This window comes from Panthera pardus, unplaced genomic scaffold, assembly GCF_024362965.1.
Source record: "Panthera pardus isolate Hobbes unplaced genomic scaffold, ASM2436296v1 HiC_scaffold_20, whole genome shotgun sequence".
NCBI classification, from domain to species: domain Eukaryota; kingdom Metazoa; phylum Chordata; class Mammalia; order Carnivora; family Felidae; genus Panthera; species Panthera pardus.
The window spans coordinates 62,310,879-62,337,587 of NW_026526766.1; the positions used below are offsets into that span (position 1 = coordinate 62,310,879).

General features: G+C 38.5%; 1 protein-coding gene across 2 annotated transcripts in view; it reads left to right on the plus strand.

Moving 5' to 3' along the window:
• Window positions 1-26,709, plus strand: part of TMEFF1 (transmembrane protein with EGF like and two follistatin like domains 1) — an 80,817-nt gene that overhangs the window by 45,044 nt on the left and 9,064 nt on the right. For both annotated transcript variants that reach the window (XM_019454336.2, XM_019454337.2), the window contains exons 6-8: window positions 6,715-6,863; window positions 9,205-9,270; window positions 21,806-21,929. In XM_019454336.2, coding sequence (XP_019309881.1) covers window positions 6,715-6,863; window positions 9,205-9,270; window positions 21,806-21,929 — 339 coding nt within the window. The remainder of the gene's footprint in view (window positions 1-6,714; window positions 6,864-9,204; window positions 9,271-21,805; window positions 21,930-26,709) is intronic.

Genomic DNA, 26,709 nt, shown 5'->3' on the forward strand with positions numbered 1-26,709 from the left:
CTCTCTCCCCTCACCTAATGATGCATTTCCTTAGCATTTCCTTAGACTCTCCTTAGAAAGTTTTGAGGGTTTTTAGGAGCTCGGTGTCAGGAACAGGGCGTTATACCATGAGTATCCTAGAAATTCATTTACCTCTTTCCTATATAGGATAGTCTGTTTCTTGCATTTTTTTGCCTTTAATTTCTTGGTTTTAGTCTCCCATTTTAGCATATTTTTCAGTACCTTCTTGAAAAAGGGTACAAGATGTTAAAAAAAAAAAGCCAAAAAACTTTTTAGACCTAATGTTTGAAAGTGTTTTATCCTACGCCTAATACCTGACTTATAACTTATCAAGTACATAATTCTAGGTGGGAAATAATTTTCCCTCAGACTTGAGAAAGCATTGCTCTACCGTCTTCTAGCTTTCAGTATTGCTGTTGAAGCCTGAAGCCATTCTGATTCTAGAACCTTTGCGTATGATTTTTTTTCTCTGTATTGAAGCATGTAGGATCTTTTGGTCCCCAGTGTAGTGAAATTTCACAATGTTGCACCCCTTCTTAGAAAGTTACTTCCTCTTTTTTTCTTTTTAAGTTTATTTGTTTATTTTGAGTTAGAGAGCGAGCAGAGGAGAGGGAGAGAGAGAGAATCTCAAGCAGGCTCCACACCACCAGCACAGAGCCCAATGTGGGGCTTGAACTCATGAACTATGAGACCATGATCTGAGTTGAAGTTGGATGCTTAACTGATTGAGCCACTCAGGCACCCCAAAAGTTACTTATTTCTGACTTGAGAAATTTTCTTCAATCAGTTCTCTGATGATTTCCTTTCCTCTCTTTTCTCTCTAGTATTTCTGTTATTTGGTTGTTGGGCAGCCTGGACTAGTCCTTTAATTTTCTTTTCTCCCATTTTCTATGTTTTAAAATTTTTGCTGTACCTTCTGAGAGGTTTCTTCAGCTTTATCTTTCAGTCCTCTTTTGAGTTTTTTGTTTCTGTTTGCTGTAATTTTGATTTCTAAGAGCTTACCTTTATTGTCATGGTGCTCCTTTTTCATTGCATCCTATTGTTGTTTTATGATTGCAATATCTTTTTGTGCCTGTGCGTTATTGGTTGGTATTCTGTCTGCTGTAAGGATAGATTTTCTTTTATTCATTTTTACTCAGTGAGTGCTATTCTGTTAACTTTTGTGTATTTTTTAAAGTTTATACGGCCTTGGTGAGTTAGGGAGTGTTCCTTTTATTCTCTGGACAACTTTGTGCAAGAATAGAATGACCTATTTATTGAATGATTGGAGTGAATGTGTTCATGAATTTTCTTTTTAAAAGACACCTGGCTCTGAAGCTGTCTTTGAAGGACACATTTTTTCAAACAGATGATTTAATTTATTTAATGATTATAATACCATTTAGCTTCTGTTTCTTTTTTGGTTAAATTCAATAGTGAATATTTTTAAAAAGTTACTCATTTCACATGTTTTCAAACTTGCTATCTTAAAGTGCTTTATAATAACTTTTCATTATTGATTAAACCATAATCCCCATTGAATCTAGTCTTTTTCACTGCTGATATGTTTTTCTCTTGTTCTTTTTCTTTCTTTCTGGATTAATCCTCCTTTGTTGATTTGAAAGTTTTTTCAAAGGATCAGCTTTGGCTTTATTGATCTTTTCTGTTGTAACCATGTCTTCTATTTCTGCTGAGATATATTTGTATATCCATATCTCTATCTCCATGTATCTATATCCATATCATCTGTTTTTCCCTTCTTTTTTGTTTTCATTGGATTTATTTCATTGTTTTTTTCCCCTAGCTTCTTAAATGGATGCTTAGTGATTTAATTTTCAGCCATTTTTTTAAGACTTGAGAAAAAACTTGAAGGAAGTGATGGATTGAACCTGGTGGGTGTCTGAGGGAAAAGTGTTCAGGGAGAGGGAAAGCCCTGAGGCAAGAGTGTCGCTGGTGTGTTTGAGGGAAAAGCAAGGCCAGTTTAGTGAAAGATTTTTCATGATAAATCATGAAAATCATGTGGAAAATACTTACCTCCTTTCATTTGTTACTTTCCATACTGAGATATCTATTTTACATAACAGCTATGAGTAGAGAGAACACCATCCCAGCCACTTATTACTGATCTTGGGCTTTTTAACTTTGTTCATATTCATCTTCCCTTTTCATAATTATTTGTTGTCGGGATTAATAAGGCAAATGTGAGTATTCCTGCACAGTAGGTACAGAGTAAATGGTTGTTAGATGTCTTGAATTTGGCATTTTTACTGAAGTGATTTCTTTCCCCGTTAGTGCACACTCCTAAGCTTTGGGCATCCTGCCCTCTGCTATGGTTGCCCTGTGCAAACAGCTGTAATCACTGTAATCAGTAGTATCAGCAGCCTTTGGAGTCTAATATTTTCCTCCTCTGCTCATTGTTTCCCTGGACTTTCCTTGACATGGCAATTTGATTTTCTTTCTGCCTGTGCCATTGAGAAGAGCAGCCTGGTGTGTTCTCACAGTTTGCAGTCTGACAAGCAGTGGTGCCATCCCACCGAGGAGCGCTGACTTTCTCCTACACTTAGTCACAGTTGTGCTCAGTGCCCACTGCTCCATCGCTTGTTTCTCCTCACTGGATTGGTGTGGTATCTTGCCTTTGTTGTTGAGCTGTTTCTGATTCAATTCCTGGAACAGTACTTTAATCTTTCATCAGCCCACCTTTCTCTTTTATTGCCATTCTACTTTTGCCCACTCGTATCCTGTCAACCTGAGGTCCGCAAGGATGTTCTGTAAAGGGCCAGCTGATAAATATTTTACACTTTGCAGACCAGATATGCTCCCTGTCCCGTTCTTTTTGCCCCCTCTTCCTCCACTAAAATGTAAAAGCCATTTTTGACTTTAGTAAATAGGAATTTTTAATTTTTTTTCTGGTGCCTTGATTTTTAAATTGTGAAATAGCGTATATATTTAAAAGTGCATGAAAACTTACATGCTTGGTTTAGTGCATAAAAATGAAACAAAATTTTGTGAATCCTACCTCCCAAGCCAGGAATAGAATATTACCAAAACCTCAGAGCTGCCCTCCCATGTTCCTCCCTGAATACATCTGGTATACTGCATTTTGTGGAAATCATTTCTTTGGTCTTTAAAATAGCTTCACCACAGATGGTAAATCACTTAATATATGATTTGGCTTTTGATTGATATTTAGTTTTGTATAAATGGAATCATCACTATATGTACCTTCTTTTGCTCAGCAGTTATGTTTTTGGGATTCATTCGTGTTAATGCACATAGCCATAGTTCATTCAATTTCAGTGTTTATTGAATTTAATTAAAAAAAATTTTTTAATGTTTATTTTTGAGGGAGAGAGAGTGTGTGTGTGAGCGGGGGAGGAGCAGAGAGAGAGAGAGAGAGAGAGAGAGAGAGAGGGAGACACAGAATCCGAAGCAGGCTCCAGGCTCTGAGCCAGCAGCACAGAGCCCAACGCGGGGCTTGAATTCACGAATTGTGAGATCATGACCTGAGCTGAAGTCAGACGCGTAACTGACTGAGCCACCCAGGCGCCCCTATTGAATTTAATTTTTTGACTATACCACATCCTTTTACAGTCCATTTTACTGTTGATGGACATTTGGATTGTTTCCAGTCTTTTGTTCTCATGAATAATGCTGCTGTGAACATTCTTTCTTATGTCTCCTGATGCACAAGGAGCTTACCTACCAAAGGCCTTACCTACTAGTGAAATTGTCAGGTCCTTGCAAGGCTAGCTTTGGTAACATTATGTACAGATTTACACTTTTGTTCTTCATTTGCATTTCAGATTTTCTTTATAAGATCAGTTTTCAACTGCCTTTATGATTACTACCTTTACTGACAGCCAGCGGGTAACAAACTCTTTAAGTTTTAACTTCTTCCAAATTTCTTTTATTTTACTTTCATTCATGAAAGTTATTTCTCTTCATATATATTTCTTTTAATTTCAGCACATTGCAGGTATTATTTCACTGTCTTTTGCTATAAATAAACAATTTGGCTTCAGTATTGCTTTTGAAAACACTTGTCCCCCTTATTTTTCCCTCTGTCTTCTTTCTGGCTGCTTTTAAAATACTCTTTTTTGATGTTTTTATAAAATTCCACTGTGACATCTCCATGTCTACATTCCTTTTTAATAATCCTGTTTGGAATATATTAGTCTTCTTGGGCATTTAGATGAGTATCTTTTTTAGTTTTAGAAAGTTTGACAAGAAATTGCTGAGAATATTGCCCTTGCCTCATTCCTTTTACTCCTTTTTGAGGTCCAATCAGATTTTTTCTAGATTCTGTTGCTTTTGTCTTCCATATCTCTCTCTTTATTTTTTCTTGAAGGCCTTTTACCATTTTTAAACATGTTTTTTATTTTTAAGAGAGGGTGAATGAGTGTGGGAGAGGCAGAGAGGGAGAGAGAGGATCTGAAGCAGTATCTGCACTGTCAGCGGAGAGCCTGATACGGGGCTCAAACTCACGAAACTGTGAGATTGTGACACGAACTGAGGTCAGACGCTTAACTGACTGAGCCACCCATGCGCCCCAGTCTTCCGTGTCTCTTAATCTTTTTTTCATGTTCCATCTCTCTTTGCTGTGGTCTGGGTAATTTCCTTTAACCTGTCTTCTGCTTCCCTAACTCACGTTTAGTTTATCTAATCTGCTGTCAAATCTAAATAGTTTTTTATTTCTAATCATACATTTTTTATCTATTAAAAATGCAATTTGGTTCATTTCCTCTCCTTTCCCTCTTCCTCTCCGCTCCCCTCATTTTTTTTTTAAATGTTTATTTTTGAAAAAGAAATAGTGTGAGCGGGGCAGGGGCAGAGAGAGGGAGACACAGAATCTGAAGCTGGCTGCAGGCTCCAAGCTGTCAGCACAGAGCCCAACACAGGGCTCACACCCACAAACTGTGAGATCATGACCTGAGCTGAAGTCAGAGCTTGACTGACTGAGCCACCCAGGCACCCCTCTCCTCCCTTTTTTTTTAAAGTGAGCTCTACCCTGTTGTGGGGCTCAAATTTAGGATGCCAGGATCAAGAGTCTCATGTTCCACTGGTTGAGCCAGCAAGATGCCCTGCTTGGTTCATTTTCAGATCAGCTTTTTCCACTCATGGTGTTTTATTTCCTTATTTCTTGTAGATATATGACTGAGTGAGTGTGTGTGATCTACTTATTTTTCTCACAACTGTATCTTGGAAAATGTGTGAGGCTGAAGATAATAAAGTTGGGTTTCTCCAGAGAAGATTGCATTTGCTTCTGTCAGTTGCCTAGGGCCCCTTCTAGTCGTTGGCTCTTAAAATAAACTCTGGGTTTGAGGTTTTTCAGAACACCCAAGTAGTATTTTAAGTTGTAATTACCCATGTGAGGGCTGGCTTATGGTTTTTAATTCTCAGGGGAGATGTTTTTCTTCCCTCTCTTCAATGCCATGGCTCAGGACAGCATTTCCCCCCCCCTTTAAATAGTCCCTGTGGAACATGACAACTCATTTCTGGTTTACCCTCATGCTGAGAGTTGTTACTTTTTGACATACCCACTTATCTAAGGTCTTCAGGCTCCCCATTTAGGTAGGTCAGTATTCTTTGTCTTTTGTTCCCAGAGGCCTGCAAAGCCACAAAAGTTGATAATTGAGTTTACACAATTTGGCAACCACTTTCAAGGTGAAAATCAGCTTTAGCAAACTCAATTGACCTTTCTCTCTTCCTGTCTTCATTTAACCTTTGTCAGAATATTCCCTGATTTCTTGTCAACTTATGAATGCATTTGAGAGAATATTTTAAAATACCTTTCCTATATTTTTTGTTGTTTTCATCAGGAATATTAGTTTAGCTTCTAAGACTACAGCGATGCTAGAAGGAGAAATCTCTGGTTTTTTTTACTTTTATATTCCCAGTTAAATTTTATTGTTCTTGAGAGGAGTGGCCATGTCTTAGACTTCCTTATGCAATCTTAGTATTGAGTGGGCACTCAGTGGTATAGGTAGATATGCAGCTAGTAACACTTTTGAGGGCTTTCAAATTACATGTTTTATATCAATTATGTGTTTTAATCTTTCCAGTTATTTGGCGAGGTAGGGATATTATTATAACCTCTATTTTGCAGGTAAGTAAACTAAAACTTAGGGGAAGAATCTGGACAAAAATTTGGTAATTAGTTGGGCTAGGATTTAGATTCATGACTTTTGATTCATAATTCTGTGTTCTTTCCACTACACCATGTTGCTTTTTAATTAATGTTGACATTTGACATCTTTTGATTATTATATCTAGATATGAAAATTTCAGGGAAACCACCGGATTAACAATATCTAGATGAAATTATCCCTAAACTCTCACTTGAAAGAAATTGTTAGGGGTACCTGGGTCCCTCAGTCGGTTAAGTGTCTGACTTTGGCCCAGGTCATGATCTCACGGTTTACCAGTTTAAACCCCGTGTCAGGCTCTGTGCTGGCATCTCAGAACCTGGAGCCTGCTTCAGATTCTGTGTCTGTCTGTCTGTCTCTGCCTCTCCCCCACTCATGCTCTGTCTCTTACTCTCTCAAAAATAAATAAAAACATTAAAAAAAAGAAATTGTTAGCTTGTTATTGTTAAACTTTTGTTTTACAGTTAAACTTTTATCACTTAGAATAATACATTGACTTCTGTTAACAGAAAGCAGAAAAGAAAATGAAATGCAGCATTGTGAAATTTTGTTGTATTAAACTATAGGTAATTTATATCTTTTCCAACAGGTGTGTATGTAATATAGATTGCAGTGGATACAGTTTTAATCCTGTGTGTGCTTCTGATGGGAGTTCCTACAACAATCCTTGTTTTGTTCGAGAAGCATCTTGTATAAAGCAAGAACAAATTGATATAAGGCATCTTGGTCATTGCACAGGTAACAGCTATTCTACTCACCCAGAGACCTGTCTTTATTATATTGTGTGTCTGAATTCTTATTTGTCATTTTGGTAGTGTTCCATACTTGTAAAATGAGAAATCTTTGCTTTATTTATTTTTTTAATTACTTTATGTTTTAGAATTTCTTTGTTCTGTTGCTAATTTAGAATTTTTTTCCATTTATTTTCATCTTCTTAAAATTCAAACCATGCTTTTTTGTTGTTCATATAGTTACTAAGCTATTGCTTACATGGACTTATAGATACATTTATAGTTCTTAAAGGTTGTCTCGAATTTATAGTAATAAATATCGCTGTTTAAGAATTAGTCAACTTATTTCAATTATAATAAAACTATAAGCATTGCCATGTATTTCTTCATCTTTTTTTCTACAGCCGAAAAGTTTTCACATTCTATGTTCACATTCACATTTCACATACTATGTTTTCACATTCTCTCTGCAGTTTTTGCCCCTACATATTATATACTGTTAAGAGATTTTGGTGTGAAGTTACAGAATATAAGGAAAAATTATCACCTTCAGTTTAAAATTCTTTTTTCTCTTTTTGCTTTATGTCATAGTTTGGAGGCCATGATACCAGCTAAGAATTTATTTTTGTTTTCTATTACAACTAGAAATATCCAGTCACTAAAGGCAGAGGTTCTCAATCTTCTTTCCCTAGTAATACACGTATGGGTGAGGATAATGTATCATTCCTAGTAACATACAAGAGCCAGGCACATTGTCATGGACTAGGATTGTGGTCCTAGTAGTCCTGCTTAGTAAGTCCATCCCTCCTACCTGTTTTGGATTTATTAAAGGGATATGTTTTTTATCTAAGCTAAGAGAAAAAAGTGGTAAGGCAAAGTTTGGTACTTTATGTTGGTAACAAATTATTTGTGGAATACTGCACCAGGGATTGCAGTACCTCTGGTCTAAGCTACCAGAGAATGCCCAAGGGGCTCATAAGAGGATTTCCAGTTGGGGGTCAAAAATGGGCAGGAGAGTGGCCCTTGGGTGGCTCAGTCGGTTAAGTGTCTGACTTCAGCTCAGGTCATGATTTCATGGTTCGTGGGTTCGAGCCCCGCGTCAGGCTCTGCGCTCGCAGCTCAGAGCCTGGAGCCTGCTTCAGATTCTGTGTCTCCCTCTCTCTCTGTCCCTCTCCCATTCTCTCTCTCTCTCTCTCTTTCTCTCTCTCAAAAATAAACAAACATTAAAAAAAATTTTTTTTTTAAATGGGCAGGAGAGCAAACCATTTGCTGGTAGAGGCCCTTCTTAGGTCCCTTGATCTTAAAGAAGTATTATGGTTTGTTTTTCTGTTTGTTTTTTTAATTTTTATTTTTTTAATGTTTGTTTATTTTTTGAGAGAGAGAGGGAGACAGAGCGCGGGCAGGGAGGGGCAGAGAGAGAGAGAGGGAGACATAGAATCTAAAGCACGATCCAGATTCTGAGCTGTCAGCCTGACACAGAGCTCCAACTCACAAACTGTGAGATCATGACCTGAGCCCGTCAGACGCTTAACCGACTGAGCCACCCACGTGCCCGGGTTTGTTTTTCTTTTCCTAGAATGGTGTTTAGAGCCTAAGTTGAAACAGTAGCTTAGAGAAATAATATTTTTTATGAGGAACTGGCTCATGATTGAATGGTACTACCAGAATTTCAAACTTCAAATTGGTCAAACTTGAGAATTTTGATAATTGAAGTTCATGCAGATTTAGAATCCTTTGGAGTAGTTGGTCCTTAATTTTTATCTTGGTCCTCTTGATAATATTTCCATTCATCCCTAATGATACCTTCCCTTTCCTCCCTCACTATGTACTGGGAAGCTGAAGCTTGTGTTTCCAACAGGCATTTGTGGTTCATTTACAGTCTTCCCAGTCCAAATACAGTTCGCCAGTCTGGGGTCATTTCTATCATAAATTTTGTCTGATAACGTAACTGAGATTCCACATTTATCTTAATCTGATATGTTTCTAGGGAAACAGTGGTAGGAGAAGGTAAAACTTGAGACCATTGTCCCTTGGAGACAGGGTTAATCTTTTCACGTCAGGGTATCTGTTATTTTAGTTTGCACAGGAAAGACTTTTTCAGTAGAGGACATTTGAGCCGAAGTCTAGATGAAATTAGGCTGTTCATCATGCAGAGCAGAGCGTGTATATATTTGGGATGTCTTGAAGCCTAAGATAGAAATGGAACAATAGTCAAGAGATTGGAGGGAAATGTAAGCAGGATAAGTGGATGAAGTTGGGAAGGACCTGGAACATTTGGAATATTTGGAAGTTTCATGGTATGAGTTAAATATCATATGTGTCTTAATTTGAAAACTTTTCTTTTATAGACACAGATGACACTAGTTTGTTGGGAAAAAAAGATGATGGACTACAGTATCGACCGGATGTGAAAGGTATTGAATCACGATTTTCCAAATTTTGGCCAACTATTGAAATATGGTCAGTATCTGTCTGTAGTAGTTCTGTTTCCATTATAATGACCCTTCCAACTTTGCTCTCTGTAGCAGTATGTTGTAGAATATATTATTAGTAATAATATGAACTGAAATGACTAAGACACTTATTCTCAATTTGCAGAGTACTCTCACATATGCTGTGTTTTTGCAATTGAAATTTTTATTGAGATAATTGCAGATTCACATGTAGTTGTAACAAATTACACAGATTCCCTCATATTTGCTTTTTAAATCCTCTTTACTTCTCTAGAATCTACTGTTAATGCTTGCCCTCTGTGTACAGGTCTTGTTCCCTCTGCCTGGAACTTTTCTCTAATTCATATTCATCCTTTCAGTCTTAGCTTAGAAGTCATTTCCTCTTAGGAAATACTCCTTGACCCATAAGTCTAGATTAGGTGCCTCTCTATTATACTCTCCTACTTGATTACTTAACCAACTTTAATTATAGTTGTCTCTTTTATTCATCTGTATCCCCTTGTAGGCTCTGAGTTTTGTAGGGACAGAAGACTGTATCTATCATGTTCACTTTTGTATTCCTAATCCTGGCAAAATGTTTGGCACATATGTAGGTGCTTTGTACTTGCAGAGAATGGATGCAGCTCAAAGAAACTGTAGGATTTGTTTGTACAGAGTCTTAGATATAGTAAAGGTCAGAGCTGCAGAGACTGGATTCCTTGACCTTAAGTCCAGTGCTCTTTGATTTAATTTGATTCTTCAACTACTCTGAGGGCTGCTAAGGATCAAGGGGAATGTTGAGACTCCATGAGGTTCTGTCTAGTGAACTGAAATAGGTCTAGATCTTGGGACTCCTAGTTTGGCACTAAGTGCTCTTTCACACATGCATCTTCTATCCATTTATTAGGTTATACTAATGAACAATTGTTTTTAGATGTGTGATCTACCTTTTATGCCTAATTTCCAAAAAATATGTAAAATGAGAATAGTAATCGTACCTATCTCATAGCTTTATAAAAATTAAATAATATATGTCAAGTGCTGAGAATAGTATCTGACATACTCATAAGTGCTCAATAAATGATATCTGTTATTATCACTGAATTTGTTATTCCCTCAATAGAATCATATCATACCTGAATCATTTATATTCCATGAGCTCCTGAAATACTAGTTTGCTATGTTGATACAAGTGCTGTATTTAAAATAGAAAATCTCCTGTATTCCCATAGGAGACATAATAGATCAGCCCCAGTTTTATTTCTTTATACTGTTAGTACATGACCTGAACAGGAAGGCTATTTTTCAGTAGCTAGAGGCTCATACTTAAGGTAATTTGGGGAATTATGTATGCCCCAAATACTTGCCTGCCTTTGATAAAACTACAGGGATAATTTAGTGCCTAGGCCACTTTTGAGATACTGAAAATTCTTTACACATAAGAACTGGTCTATAACTCAAATGAAATTACCATAATCAGTAGATTATGTGCCTATTCTATACTGGTTGTTTTATCAGACACTGTTGGTGGATAGAAAGATAACTAACACATGACCTCCTTCTTTAAAGAGTTTCTTCATAATAAGAAATGAATATAACCTACTTATAACAAAGTAGAAATTGGCTATTGTTATACATGTAGTGTGGTTGAAAAGTGCAATGGACATTCAGAAAAGAAAAGATTGCTATTTGGTGGAGTATAGTGAGGATCTGAGAAGCTTAATGGAAGAGGTGAAATTAGGGCTGAACCTTGAAGGATGGTTAGGATTTTAACAGAGATCAAAAAGATATTTAAGGAGAATGCAAGAGCATGAGCAGAGGTGTGGATGCAAACGTTATGATAGAATGTATTGGACAGTGGTAAGGAGTCCTTTTTTGGCTGGAGAGTAGGGGGCTTAAGAGGTAGAAAATGGAAGAAGAGACTAGTAAGGTTGGGGCCAGACTATGTAGTGTCTTAAATGCTGTATTATCCTAAGACATTTAAACTTTATTTGTAGAATTATTAATATATTTGAAAAAGACAAGGCTGCAGAGTTAACCAGTTGAATGAATGGTATGTGGTAGGTACATTGTGCTTATTATTATATATATTGGACTAGAGGCAGGGAGATCAGTTAGGTTGACTCAAAGGGGATAGACTTCTGCTTAGATCAGAGGGATAGAGTTGAGATGACTTGGACGATAGATTCTATTTACACAACTAAGGATTTTGGGGAGAGGCAAGGTGTTTAAGGTAAGGGAGGAGTTGATGGTGGAGGTGATTAATTTTGGAGTTTGAGTTTCTTGTGGGACTAAATAAGTCCACATGACTTGTTTAGCATAAATTTGCAAGTCAGTCCTTTGAGACAGAGGTTATAGATAACTGAAGTCATGAGAACGAGTAAGAGATTATAGAGCTGCATTGTGTAGACTAATGCACACTTGAAATAGGGCTAGCATGATTGAGAAACAAAACCTTTAATTTCATTTCATTTTAATTCATTTAAATTTAAACAGCCACATGTGGCCAGTGGCTATCGTTTTGGACAGCACACACATAGAACATATCGAGAGTTGTAGAAAGTTCCATTAGATGGCACAGTTATCCAGATCCAGAGAAAACCAAGAAAACTACAGTGGCACAGAAGCCAAAAGGGAGAAGCTGCGTAAACATTTGAGAGGATGAGTATTGAATTTGAAGACAAGGGAGTCATTGGTAATCTTGGACCAAAGAGTTTCTCTCGAGTTATAAATATGAAATCAAATTGTTGAAAGAGTTAAGAAATGTTCTAGTAGGGAGGAGTAGAGGCCAAAAGGTACTATTTTGTATTTTTCCATTTGCTTCTATTTTTTGTCCTCACAGGCATTTATAGGAGGACCTTAGTAAATACTTGTGTCCCCAGGACACAAGACTCACTAGGTAGATAGGGCTCTAGGGATGGAGGCTACAAAGTGAAAAGCAGGAACACAGTATCGGCAGGTAGCTGGACAGATTGGAAGGTAGTGCTCAGTAGGGAAGATTTTTTTAAAGTTGAGCTCTTAGAAAGTAGTGCTCATGAAATGGAACATTTCAGTATCCAGCATGGTGGCTGAATTAGTGCTTGTCTTGGGCTGTTAGAAAACCTGTGGTAAATGCTGAGATTGTAGTGTTGGAAGCATTGTTGTAGATGTTTATGCCGTACAGGGTATGTTGGTTGAACATGAGGTATGGGAGATGGGTATGTGACATTTTAAAAGCTTGATTATAGAAAATTTCAAACGTATGTAAACAGAATAGTATAATGAACCCTCCTTTCCCCAGTACCCACCTTCAACAGTTTACAGCATTCTGTCATTTTTATTTTGCCTGTATACCTCTACCCTCTTGATTATCATTATTCTTATTTTACAGGTGTTTTTTTGAGGTATAATTTACATACAGTGAGATACATGAATGTTAAGCTATCAGTTTTCAAAAATGAATGCACCCCAATATACCCATGCATACCCACAGTCTCTAATATTTCCATCTATCCAGGAAGTTCCTTTGTGGCATATGACATTTCAACGTGGCCATTTTTGTCCAAAGATATTTTCGTACAGCCTGCAATCTAACTGTAACACCTTTATTTCTAAGACATTCTCGCTTGTCTTAGTTCCTGAGCTTCACTTCACCCCATCCCTCATCCCATTTTTGACCTCCTTCTCTCAATATTCTCTCTTCCTGCTAACCAGTGATGATACCAGAGATACTGAGATACTGGTACTATTTTTTCCATTACTTGGTGACTGTCACTTACATATTTTAATACAGCTCTTTTGATATGCTCCATTTTTAAAATCTTGATAAATTCCCCTCATTGAAAGGTAAGACTGAGCCAGTTGCTAAAATCTTTGAGAGAAGTCTGAGTGTGTGTGCTGTGGAGTGTGGGAGAGAGTCCTGATGAGTTTTAGAAGGCTGTCTGGGTGGATGGCACAGACCCCTAAGAGATGAAGGTCACTGGGAGATGAGAGTGGAATACTGATCTGGAGGTGATGGGTAGGAAGCACAGCAGGGGAAGGTGGAAGGAAAGGGGATGTAGGAAGTAATGTGATCTTGGTATGTCAGGGAGATGAAAGGAATACTTTCTAAGGGAATGGCTGAGGAAGTGGATGAGTTTGTTCACATTAGAAAATGTGTTTTGTTGGGAAGAGTGGAAAGGCTAGGAAAGGAAGAGTTAGGGTTAGTATGGAAAATGGGTTTAGAAATGTGAGAGTTAGAGGTGTTGGAGGGTAGGTAGCTTTTATACCTACGTATTCTTTGATGGGGTATGAGGAGACTGGTGTAGGGAAAGTATGTATGGAGGGATATTTAGTAATGAAGATGAGGTGCAGGGTAGTATAGGGGAAACAAGAAAGAATATATTAAATTTTTTAAGTGTAGGGATTTGTAGAAATGAGCCAGAGTTACGGATGCAGTGTTGATGTGTTGTTGTGGCCTCAGCAGATGACCTACCAGGTGCGTGTCTTGGTTGTTAATAGCAACTCCTTATGCTTTATTTGGGTTGTATGTTGATGGACCAGGACAGCCAGCCAGTGGAAGATGCCTTTGCAGATAGGCCATCTGGTGCTGGATTTTCTTATAACATCATCGCTTAGAACCATACTCTCCTTTGTATTTGAAAACACTGCCGTTGGTGGTAGATTTGTTTCTGAATGCCTCTGTGGGTGGAAGGAGCCACTGAGTGACCAAGTATACTTTTTATATCGTACACACACCAACATTGTTCAGAGACTAACAGTTGCAGCTGTTGTTCGTGGAGCCTGTCACCACTTGCCTGAGGGCATTGTTTGGAGAGGACCATTCTGTGCCCAGTTCTTGCTGTGCGAGGCTGCATCTCTGCTGTGGTTTCTGAAACTGTGCTTTATTCCATCTTTAAAGCCTTTTTATATTTCCTTTTTGAAGTTAATCTAATTTACTTGGCCCAGAGAGCAGGTGCTTGGACATTCTGCTTTTGTCTATTCCCTTCACATCTCCCAGAGTGGCTGGTGAAATAATAGTGTGATGGTTAAGAGCTTGCTCTGTGGAATCAGACTTGGTCTACACTTAAAGGCTGTGTGGCCTCCTTTCTCTGATCGTTAATGATATTATCTATATAGTGGGGATACTACTATCTACAGCCTAGGATTACTCTGATTATTAAATGCTGTATCACTAAATTCCTTATGGAGGTTATTAGGGTGATTGTTAATACTTGTGTTTTCTGTTTTCATTGTTGGTACTTGACTGCGGTCAAAGGACTCACCATTGGTGAGTCTACCTATCTGCATCATGTTTAATGTGGTTCATGAGTGACATCAGTGTGATATTCATTCATTCAACAATTATTCTTGTGTGCCCTTCTGTGTGTCGGGTGCTTTCACATATTTGTGTTATTATTTGATCCTTATCACAACCAAGTTATCCTCATTTTGTGGACAAAGAAACTGAAACAGTGAATTGGTGGCTCATGTAGAATAGCAGAGCAAAGACTGGAATTTAGGCTTTCTGACCCTAAGCCCTGGTGCTCCTTTTTTTGTATCACAACCATTCCAGAGTTCTCTACTGCTGCTTTGCTTTCTTTCTTAATTTGCTTCAGAACTTTAATATACTTTCAGCCATCACCTTGGTGAACATTTGTTCTCTAGCTTTAATTAAGAGCTTAATCTTTTTTTTTTTAAGTTTATTTATTTTGAGAAAGAAAGAGGGAGAGAGAGTGTGCAAGAGGGACAGGGGCAGAGAGAGAGGGAGAAGGAGAATCCCAAGCAGGCTCCGTGCTGTCAATGCAGAGCCCGATGTAGCACTTGATCTCACGAACTGTGAGGTCATGACCCGAACTGAGATCAAGAGTTGGCTGCTAAACTGACTGAGCCACCCAGGTGCCCTTAGAGCTTAATCTTAAGCTCCAGTTTCATATATTCATATGTAGAGCCTGGAACATAATAGGTGCTCAGTAAATACTTTTGGATACCTAGAGGTCTAAATTTGAACTTCATTTACTATGTTCATTCTACTGAACTTCCTGTCATTAAGTTCACATTTAGAGTCATTTTTTCCCTAATTTTTTAATTATGGTGAAATGCATATAACAAAATTTACCATTTTAATCATGCTTAAGTGCACAGTTCAGTGGTATTAAATATATTCATGAAGTTGTGCAATCACCACTACTATCCATTTCTAGAAGTCTTGCAGGTTGTAAAACTGGAACTATACCCAATAAACAATAACTTCCCACTTCTTCCCTCAGCCCTGGCAACTATCATTCTTTTTGTTTCTATAATTTTGTCCACTCTAAGTGCCTCATACAAATGGAAACCTACAGTGTTTGTCTTTTTATGACTGGCTTATTTCGGTGTACATAATGTCCTCAAGGTTAATCTGTGTTGTAGCGTAACTCAGAATTTCCTTCCTTTTTGAGGCTGAATAATGTTCCATTGTATATACGTACCGTGTTTTGTTTATCCATTCATTCAGTGATGGACACTTGTATTGCTTCCACATTTGAGCTATTATGAATGTTGCTTTGAATATGGGTTTATAGCTATCTCTTTGAGACCCTGCTTTCAGTTCTTCTGAATATATCCCCAGAAGTGGAATTGCTAGGGGCACCTGGGTGGCTCAGTTGTTTGGGCGTCTGACTTCGGCTCAGGTCATGATGTTGCAGTTTGTGAGTTCAAGCCCCGCGTGGGGCTCTGTGCTTACAGCTCGGAGCCTGGAGCCTGCTTCGGATTCTGTGTCTCCCCGTCTCTCTGCCTCTCCCATGCTCTGTCTCTCTCTGTCTCTCAATAATAAATAAACGTTAAAAAAAAAAATTAAAAAAAAAAAAAAGAAGTGGAATTGCTAGATCAAATAGTAATTATGTGTTTAATTTTTTGAGAAATCACCGTACTGTTTTCCACAGTGGCTATATCATACATTCTCATCAGCAGTGCACAGGGCTCTAATTTCTCCACATGCATGCCAACGCTTAACTATTTTCTTTTTTTTCTTTCTTGGATAGTAGTCATCCTAATGGGTGTGGGATGCTGTCTTGTAGTTTTGATTTGCATTGCCCTAATGATTAGTGATGTTGAACATTTTTCATGTGTTTATTGATCATAGTTTCTTTGAATTCATGCATATTTTCTTTGGAGCATAATTCTGTATTGAAAGCATCTTTAATAAAGACAGTTCTGTTCTACTAAATGCTTAAGGTACATTTAATGGGTTAGTGCTGGGCACTACTTGTGAAGATGGTTGTTACAAGTTATCTAAAGGGTGGGACTGGGGAAGTTTGACCTTAAGAAAAAAAATTGTTGGACAGTGGGCTATGGGGTAAACAGACATGGAGAAATCAATAGTTAAAGAAAGAGATTTCGTTCGACATAAGGAACATTTGATAATACTGGAATTAACTGGGTTGATTTTTTTTTTTTTTTTTTTAAACTTCTGGAAGTGGTCAAGTAGAAACAGGACCTTGGGGTTGTAACTTTATAAAGAGATTCCTTCATCAGACCAGATAGGCCCCAAAGACCCTTTCAGCTCTGAGTTTCTGAGAGCTCATTCCACAGCAACTTCAAGCTGTATGTATTTTTTTCTGTATCTCTAATATTTATTCCTACTGCTAAGCCTAGTGTAGTTTTTCATTGCCACAAGTTTGGATTATGTAGTGAATTCCTAATTGGTCACCTGGTCTTCCTAGTTCCCCTGCCCCTTTATCTTGCATGCTGTTTTCCAATTGAAAATTTTAACTTTTTGACGTACAATTTACATACCACTAAGTTCACCTCTTTAAAGTATGCAATTCAATGTTTTAAAATAAAAAAACAAAAAACATTTTTAAAGTAATCTCTATACCCAACATGGGGCTTGAACTCAAACCCCGAGATCAAGAGTTGCATATTCTACCGACCGAGCCAGCGAGGCACCTTCAGTTCAATTTTTTTTTTTTATTTAAAATTTTTTTTTTTTTTAACGTTTATTTTATTTTTGAGACAGAGAGAGACAGAGCATGAATGGGGGAGGGTCAGAGAGAGGGAGACACAGAATCGAAACAGGCTCTGGGCTCTGAGCTGTCAACACAGGGGCCCGATGCGGGGCTCGAACTCATGGACCGCGAGATCGTGACCTGAGCGGAAGTCGGCGCTCAACCGACTGAGCCACCCAGGCGCCCCCAGTTCAATTTTTTAAAAAATATATTTAGGATTGTACAACTATCATATCAAAATCAAATTTTAGGCCATTTTACTTAGCCGAAAAAGAAACTTCACATGCATTAGCATTCACTCCCCATTCTCCCTAACCACCAGCTCTAGGCAATCACTCTTAATTATGCAAAACATGGCTTTCATTTGGCTGTTCTTTAGCTAGAAGACTGTCAGTGTCTTCCTTGTCCATATGATTAGAAAGCATTTCTCACCTGGGGGGTTCATATTTTTCCATAATCTGATTTCAGCTTATTTTTCCAATTTTGACTTAAACCCTTCCCTGGTTTGAATATACAACTCTTGCTAAGGCTCATCTACTTCTTGTTCTTAAGAATGCTGTGTGCATTCTACCTTCCTTTTGGTTTCCACTCTTCCTCTAAATAAATCTGGATATGCTTTGAGACCTAACTTGAGTCCTGTCCTTTCTATGAATACTTCCCTGAGTAATATCACCTACAATGAGTTCTCCTTTAAACTTGAACTTCCTTGGGCACTTGGTCGACATGTGTAATGATCTTGTGGTTCCTGGGTTTTAAGCCTCGCCTCAGGCTCTGTGCTGACAGCTCAGAGCCTGGAGCCTGCTTAGGATTCTGTGTCTCCCTCTCTCTCTGCCCCTCCCCTGCTCGTGCTTTATCTCTATCTCTCAAGAATAAATAAACATTAAAAAAAAAAAAAAAAAAGCTTGAACTTCCCTTAGCACCCAGTATTGTAAAACTTTTTTTTTTTTTTTTGGCATTTAATTGTAAACTGTCATGTGGAAACCCTTCTCTTGTGTTATTCAGCTTTTCATGTGTATACCTTAATTCCCTAAGTTGATTATAAGCTTCTCAAGGGCAGGGACCATGTATACTTTTTCTTTATATCTTCTGTAGCTTAGCTGAGTATATGGCTATGCACAGAAATAGTGTGTTTATGTATAATGGAATGAATAGAGCTAGCACTGAGCAGAATGCGAAATTTGGGCTCTGTGACAGCCACAGATTTCAAAGTCTTACTGGACATGTCTGTGTTTTTAGATGGCTTTGCCTTGTCTACAGCCTGATACCACATTCTTCCATTAATTCATTCAGTAAATGCCACTGGTGCTATGCTTTGTTTACTAATTTCTCAAAACCCTGTTCTTGATTTAGTTAACTTTTTCTTATTGCTGTGATGTAGCTGAATTCTCTGATAGCATTCAGTTCTGCATTATTCTTGAGATTTCCTGCTGTTGATAGGACTTTTCTTATGGTAGATTAGTACATTACCACAGCCTCTGTAGACCTATAGAGTACCATTATGATGCACATTACAAGATCTTATTATTATAGGTTGGTACATAACCTTAGTCTCTGTAGTCCCATTATTATATACTTCATGATGTAACACACCATGACAGTATCATGTTCTGAGAAGTTGCAGGGTGATGAGTGCTACGGGAGACAGTTGCATTGCTCAAGTCACTTATGGTTTGATTGCAAATGTGGAATAGCACTTTTAATTTGAAACCATAGCAAGAAAAGTACTATATTCTAAGTGTTAGGAGTTATACAGAAATAAATGATACAAATGTCTAGATTCTTTTTTTAAAAAAAAAAAAATTTTTTTTTAACGTATATTTATTTTTGAGACAGAGAGAGACAGAGCATGAACGGGGGAGGGGCAGAGAGAGAGGAGGGAGACACAGAATCGGAAGCAGGCTCCAGGCTCTGAGCCGTCAGCCCAGAGCCTGACGCGGGGCTCGAACTCACGGACCGCGAGATCGTGACCTGAGCTGAAGTCGGACGCTTAACCGACTGAGCCACCCAGGCCCCCCAACAAATGTCTAGATTCTTAAGGAGCTCACAGTCTCAGAGACTGAGTTAAAAAACCCAAATGGTTGTAAGACAATATCATGAGTATTGTAATGGAGAAGTGGGTGCTTAGGATTATAGCAGCCCCAAGGGATTTCTTCTGTCATGGCAAAATTATAGTTTGGGAGCTGGAGGAGACCTTATAAGCCCTTTGAGGACAGGATATTTTTCTGTCCCCAGCACCTACAGAGTACCTGGCATATGAAAGATGATCAATAAATGATAAATGAATAGTCATCTATACTGTGCTATCTTATATGGTGGGTACTAGCAGTATGTGGTTATTGAGTACTTGAAACAAGATTAGTCAGAATTGAGATGTGCTGTGAGTGTTAAGTGGTCACCAGATTTTAAAGACGTATTTAAGAAAATGTGTGTAAAAAAATCACAATTTTGTAATACTGATTATATGTTGAAGTGATACTTATTTGATAGATTAAATAAATATAGGATTAAAATTAATTTTCCTATTTCTTTTTACTTAAAAAATATGGCTACTAGAAAACTAAAAATTACACATCTCATATTATGTTGGACAATGCTGATCTTATTCAGCTGCTTTAGAGAGACAGTGTGATTTGACCAAGGTCACAAAATAGGAGAGGGGCGCCTGGGTAACTCAGTTGGTTAAGTATCTGACTCTTGGTTTTGGCTCAGGTCATGATCTCACGGTTCATAAGTTCAAGCTCTACATCGGGCTTTGAGCTGTCGGTATGGAGCCTGCTTGGGATTCTCTTCCTCTCTCTTTCTCTCTGCTCCTCCACTGCTCATGCGCTCTCTCTCTCTCAAAATAAATAAATACTTAAACAGAACAAAACAGCAGAGATACCTTGAGAATTTCCATGTTGGATTTCTTGATTTCTGGTTCAGTTTTCTTTACAGGCATAAGTTAGTACAATGTAAATACATAAATTTTGAGGTAAAATAGCATCAGTTTCGTCTTGTGAGGGATGACATGATCTCTCTGCTTTTAGGTATCCTATTATTGAGCCTAATAATCATTACACATTTTTCCTTTTGTATGTGAATTTCAGTCTCCAGAAAATCTGCATTTTTATACTCAGGTTTCTTTTCCTACTTAGTACCTCCATTCCTTTTTCTCCCTTGCTCTTCCCCTTTCCTACACATACATATTTATACACACAGTCTTCTATTTTATTCCTTCTTAATTTGGTTCCATTAATAATTTCCACATTATAGCAATACCTTTATTTGTATTTGGGGGAGATAGCCTTTGCTGTAACATGGTGTGGTATATAGACTGAGAGCTGGTTGTTCTAGTGGTCTTGTGCATACATCAATTATCTCACATTATCCTCTCAGAACTACATGAAGTAAAGATCCTGTTATGATCCTGACTTTACAGTTATGAAATCTCAGTCTTAGAGAGGGTGGTACTCTCAAGGTCACACAGCTGATCACAGAATTTGTAAGCTAGAAATGTGAGAAACTGACAGGAAGCCTGGGAATTTTTCCTACATAAGCACAGGCCTGTGTAGGAACTCTTGAGTCCATAGACTAAGGATGAATATATTAAATGTATACGCCAGGAAAAAAAGTTTAAAAGTCCATTGCAGAATGTGTGGGTGTTAGGTATACGCTTATGTAAGTACATGAGAGAGGCAAGAGAGAAACAGAGGGGATAGGGAGAAATAGAGAGGGATAGAGAGAATGAATGGATGAAATGATTTATTTTGAAGACCGAGTCCTTATGCCTCCCTCCCTCCTGCTCCTTTCTGTCCTTCTTTCCTGATTCTCTTCCTATTTATGACATTGAAATTACTCACCATACTCTCATTTTCTTCACTTCAGCTCAGGTCAGTTCAAATCAATATACCTAATTGAACAGATGTTCATCAACATGTTTTCAATGGTTCTGTTTTGATAGAGGGGTTTTGGGTGATTAAAAAAATTTTTTTATTTGTTCTCTATGTTATTGAATTTTTTATACAATAACATATACTTAACATATACTTAAGAACAGCCAGATAAAAAATCAGCATTTGGAAGAAATTTCATTTGGAAGAAAAAATCAACATGCATAATAGTTTTCATTCCAAAAATATTTCACCCTAAAATTTCAAAGTGCCATACCTTGCTCTCTGCCATTCCAGGTTTTTTTACTTCAATTTCGTAGTCCCCAGGTTAATGACTAGACTAAGTCAGTCTTTCAAAACCCAGAGCTGTAGTACACCATCTCTGGTTCATAGAGATGAGCTTTCTTATCGAGCTAGCATTTATTTCTTTAACCAAGATGTTTTTGTTTTGGGGGCAGATTGTTTGTAAACAACAGTAACTCATAGTGGTCATGTTTTGCAAATATTTTTAAATGCTTTGAATCTAAACAGTCTACTTATTGTGTTTATGTCATAATGAGACCTTGGTTCTTATCCAGCCCCCTATCTGATAATTTTCTTTTCCAAATTACCAGCCAATTTATTTGTTGTTAGAATCTTTGAAAATTCCATATTTTTCAGTTGCTTTTCACTGTTTATTGCCCTGGTTTATGTTCTTTTAAGATGCTAGTGATCAAAGAGAAGATGTTTATATTGGAAACCACATGCCTTGCCCTGAAAACCTCAATGGTTACTGCATCCATGGGAAATGTGAATTCATCTATTCCACTCAGAAGGCTTCTTGTAGGTAAGTCAGCATCTCCAGATCAGAGGTGAGGAACTTTTTCCTGCAGTCACTGCTCTATAGAAAGCTATAGTGAAATATAGATTAAATATTACCAAAAAGTATTATTTATTTGCAGTTGAGTCAAAAATAAATTAGCAGTATCATTTGGAAAAAGCTGACATGTATAATATGCAAAACCAAAAACAGATGTCATATTAGGATTTTAAGATTATGGGCTTAACATTTTTAATATGATGTCCATTTTTTATATAAGAAATAAATATGCCATATTTCAGCACTATTTTGGTTTTCAGGCAATCTGTCACAAGGTGATTTAGGGACTAAAGAATGTGTTAAGAACAGAGAATATGTAACTCAAAACATATACTGAAATAGATTTCTAAAAATAAGGGAATGGGGATGTAGAACCAGGTGTGAAGAGAGAAGTAGAAATGGGAAAGGTGTAAATCTTCTACTGTCTGAAGCAGGAGAGGTTATGAAACTTGTTCAAGGTCAGCAGCAGCAAAACTAGATCTCGGATTTCCTGACACTCAGCCTAATGATCGTGATGCGTTTTGCTGTTCTGTGTCTGTTTACCAGTAACACTTCTTGCTGGTGCTGGGAGCTCATCCTCTATTTCAGACTGGTCTGGTTAGCCAGGGTACAGTATTTCCTTAGACAAGGGGAGATTCCTGTCATTCTGCACGTTCCTGCCTCTTGCAGTTTGGCCAGAGTCCTTTTTTCCTTTCTTAGTCAAAACATCAAAAGATGGAGAAATACTACACTTTTCCTTTGTTCTGTCAGCCTAGTAGGCCAGTGAATCTTTCTCTCCAGAAAGGAAAAGAAAGCTGTTTGAAAGCAGGTATCCTGGTCCCTCTACCCTTAGCTCCCTTCTCCTGGCTCTCTTTTTCCTCTTCTCCTGCTTTAAAAACAGAACAAAACACTATAAACTGTTAATGATTAAATAATTCTTTGTTAAGCTTTTGGCTTTTTCCTGTTTGAAAGTGCTATCGCTCCTTTCCCACCCCTCTTTCCTAAATGTTAAAAAAATATAGCTGTGCAAAGGGGAACAAGCCAGTTTAGAATTTTTTTATCTTTATTTTTGAGAGAGGGTGGGGGAGGGGCACAGAGAGAGGGAGACACAGAATCCATAGCAGGCTCCAGGCTCTGAGCTGTCAGCACAGAGCCTGACGCGGGGCTCAAACCCACAAGCTGTGAGATCATGACCTGAGCTGAAGTCGGATGCCCAACCAACTGAGCCACCCAGGCGCCCCAACAAGCCAGTTTTAAAACAAAATCATTCAATGGATTCCTCCTATTTGTCCCAAGTGGCATACATAATCTTGATAGAAATTCAGATTATGTTGTTCTTAGGATAGGGCATCTTTCAAGATATCTAAAAGTGAGGGATGAGAGAAGAAGGTGTCCTGATAATCAAGTGATACCAGGTCACTTTGTAGTATTTACTGTGAGTAATTGACAGTGAGAGGATTCAGTGGTATAGTGGTTAAAGGCTTTGGAAGCAGGTACGCCAGACTGGCCAGTTACTGACTGTGCTCTTCTGAAGTTATTTAAATTTCTAAGCCTCATTTTCTCATTTCAAAAATTAAAATAATAATGGTAACTATCTCCTAAAACTGTTACTAAATTTAAATTTAAATTGTTGCTAAAATTAAATGAGCTAATATATGCAAAGTGCTTAGCACAATACCTGGTACTTAGTATGTATTTAATCAATAGGAGTTGACATTATTAGATTATAATTGCCTTTAGGTTTGAGACTGTTTGCTAAACCTGTCTTCCCATGGCCTCGCAGGGGGCCTATTCCAGTAGCTACTTAGGTAACTTTAAAAAAATGTTTATTCATTTATTTTGAGAGAGAGAGAGAGGGAGAGAGAGGAGGAGGGGCGGGCAGAGAGAGAAGGAGAGAATCCCAAGCAGGCCCTGCACTGTCAGCGCAGAGCCCCATGTGGGGCTCAAACTCATGAACTGTGAGATCATGACCTGAGCCAAAACCAAGAGTCGGACGCTTAACCAACTGAGCCACCCAGGTGTCCCAGTTAACTATCTTTTGAATGCCATGTGCTGATGATCAACTCTACCTTCTTCTCCAGACCAGAGTTGTGCCAGAGAATCTCTTTTCTGCATACGCATAATCCTAAAAAGCAGCAGATCTTTTTCTTTTGTCTAAGCATTTACAAAGTCTGTAAGAATCAGGCCATAATATCACATGCACTTCAACTAATAGGTGGGTATGTTTGGGTAACAGTAAGCAGGCAGGGATGAACAATCGCTAGCCACAGTCCTATTATTAGGTTAAAATCTTTTAGTATTATCCCACCGTTAATTTGTTTGTTTGTTTATTACTTACTTTGTACCAAATTCTGCCTGCCCCTGGCGTCTCAAATTCAGGTATAACAGGGATCCAGGCATCTTGCCTTCCAAAAAACCTACCATCTGTAGGTTCCAAAAAACCTAATGTCTGGTTGAAGACAATAATAATAAACAATTAAAATATAATATGAAAAATGCTGCCACACAGAGATAGATATACTCAAGATGATTTGGAACTTCAGACAAGGCACTTCACCTTGATGAGGATGAGGGACATCGTGGGAAGGGGGGCAGGTCTTACAGGAACATTTGTGTCACTCCAGGAACTTGCCCTTTATTTTAAAGGATGCTTGAGAAGCCACTGAAGGATTTAAGTTAAGAAAGTTATGATCAGATCTGAAAGCCGCTGGTTTTGTGGAAAATGGATCAGAAGACTGAATGTTAGGAGACTGTGCGTTAGTAAGAAATTAGAGCCTGAACTAAGTAAAGGAGTTGTAGTGACACTGAGATCAGCAGATGAATTGCAGAGAGAAGATAAGGTAGTTCAACCCCTAGGTTTTGGTGACCAGTTGTTTGAAGATGGAATGTGGGAGTTGGTGGAGGGTGGTGGGAAGGAAGACTCAAGAGAGTCTCCTGGGTTTCTGGGTAAGGCAGAAGTGAGTGGGGACAGGGAACGGGAAGAGGGAGGAGGTTTGGGTGGAAATGATGTATTCAGTGTAATATGCTTGGTCTCAGGTGCCTGTGGGGGATCCACCAATGGAAGTCTAGCAGGCTGATGGATGTATGTTGGTTTGAGAACTCAGGAGACAGATGCAGGTTGGAGGCATACATTTGGGAATCGTTCTACTCTAGCATATCCCTTGTAGTTCCTACCCAGCCCTGCTTCTGTCCCTCTAGGCCTCCAGTTTGTCCATCCTTTCACCTTTTTTCCGTGTCCCTAGCCCCTTGAATGTCTTCATCCCCTCCTTATCCAGCTTAAATTCATGGTCAGTCATGGTCGTCCCTCTCTTGTTTCATCATACTCACTTGACAAAACTATAATCCTGGTTCATTCCTTCCTGCCTAATGTGTACCTATACAGCTATTCTGTATACCCATCCAGCTGAACATGACTGTTGATGAAAAGCACACCACCAGGCTAATGCATCTCACCGATGTTTGTACTCAAAATGGGCCCTACGAGCTGCCAGGTTGTCTTTCTGAGCTTCAGTCCATTCATCCTCCTCTTGTCCCAGATGCTGGCTTTCTGTTGTCACCCTTCTCTTCAGATTGTCCGTACCTCCTTCTCCTCCTTAGCTGATCATCTTGTTTCTGAGTTCACTGAGAACATTGAAGCATTATGAGGAGGACTCTCACAGATTTTTCACCCGCACCAACCAGAAATTCTCCCGGCTTTTCTGTGTTTCATATGTTCTTGTATAGATACATTTATATATATTTTCATTTCTTCTGTCTTTGAAAAAAATTCTCACTCTCTCATCAGCTGCTGTCCCATTTATTTCCTTTGTAGAAGAACGCAAAAGAGTTGTCTGTGCTCTCTTTCCAGCTCCTCACTTCCTGTATCTCATGAACCCACCCCAATGAGCTTTTGCTCCAACACTTCCCTGAGGCTGTTCTTGTTGCTAAATTCAGTGATCAATTCTTAGTCTTAAATTACTTTTGAACAGTCAGTAGCATTTGACTCCTGTGCAATATGCATAATAATACACTTGGCTTTAGGGATTGCATTCTCTCTCTCTTTTCTGCTGCCTCACTGGCCATTCCTTTACATCTTCTTGGCTGGTTCGCCTTTTGCTCCTGACCTCTCATTGTTGGAATGTCCAAGGGTCCAGTCCTGGTCCTCTTCCTTAGTGATGCCACCCAGCCTTAGAGCTTTCCATGACATATGCTGATGACTCCTACTTTGCATAAATCCCAGACCCCTCTCCTCAATTTGAGACTCATAGATCCCTCTCCCTCCTTGATATTTTCCTGTGGATGTCTTGACTCCTCCATTTCAATAGGATCTAAGCCTATCTCCTGATCTGCCTTCCCTCCTCTAAACCTGTTCCATCTGCTGCCTTCTTCATCTTAGTTGATGCCAACTCCATGTTTTCCTTTGCTCAGAGAAAACACCTTTGATACATCTTCGAGTTCTCTCGTAATCCATACCCAGTCAGTTGAGAAATCCTATTACCTCTGTTTCAGAATATGTCCAGAATCGGAGTTCTTCTCCCCATTGCCACTGCTATTCCTGGTTCAGACCACCATTTCTTCTCTCTGGCATTATTGCAACAGCCTCCCTGTATCCTACAGTCCATATTCAACTTAGAAGCTAGGTAGAGACTTTTCATTTTTTTTTTTTTTTTTAATGTTTATTTTTGAGAGGGCGAGGGAGAGAGTGAGCATGCTTGCAAGTTGGGGAGGGGCAGAGAGAGGGAGATAGAAGATCCAAAGTAGGCTCTGTGCTGACAGCAGAGAGCCTGAT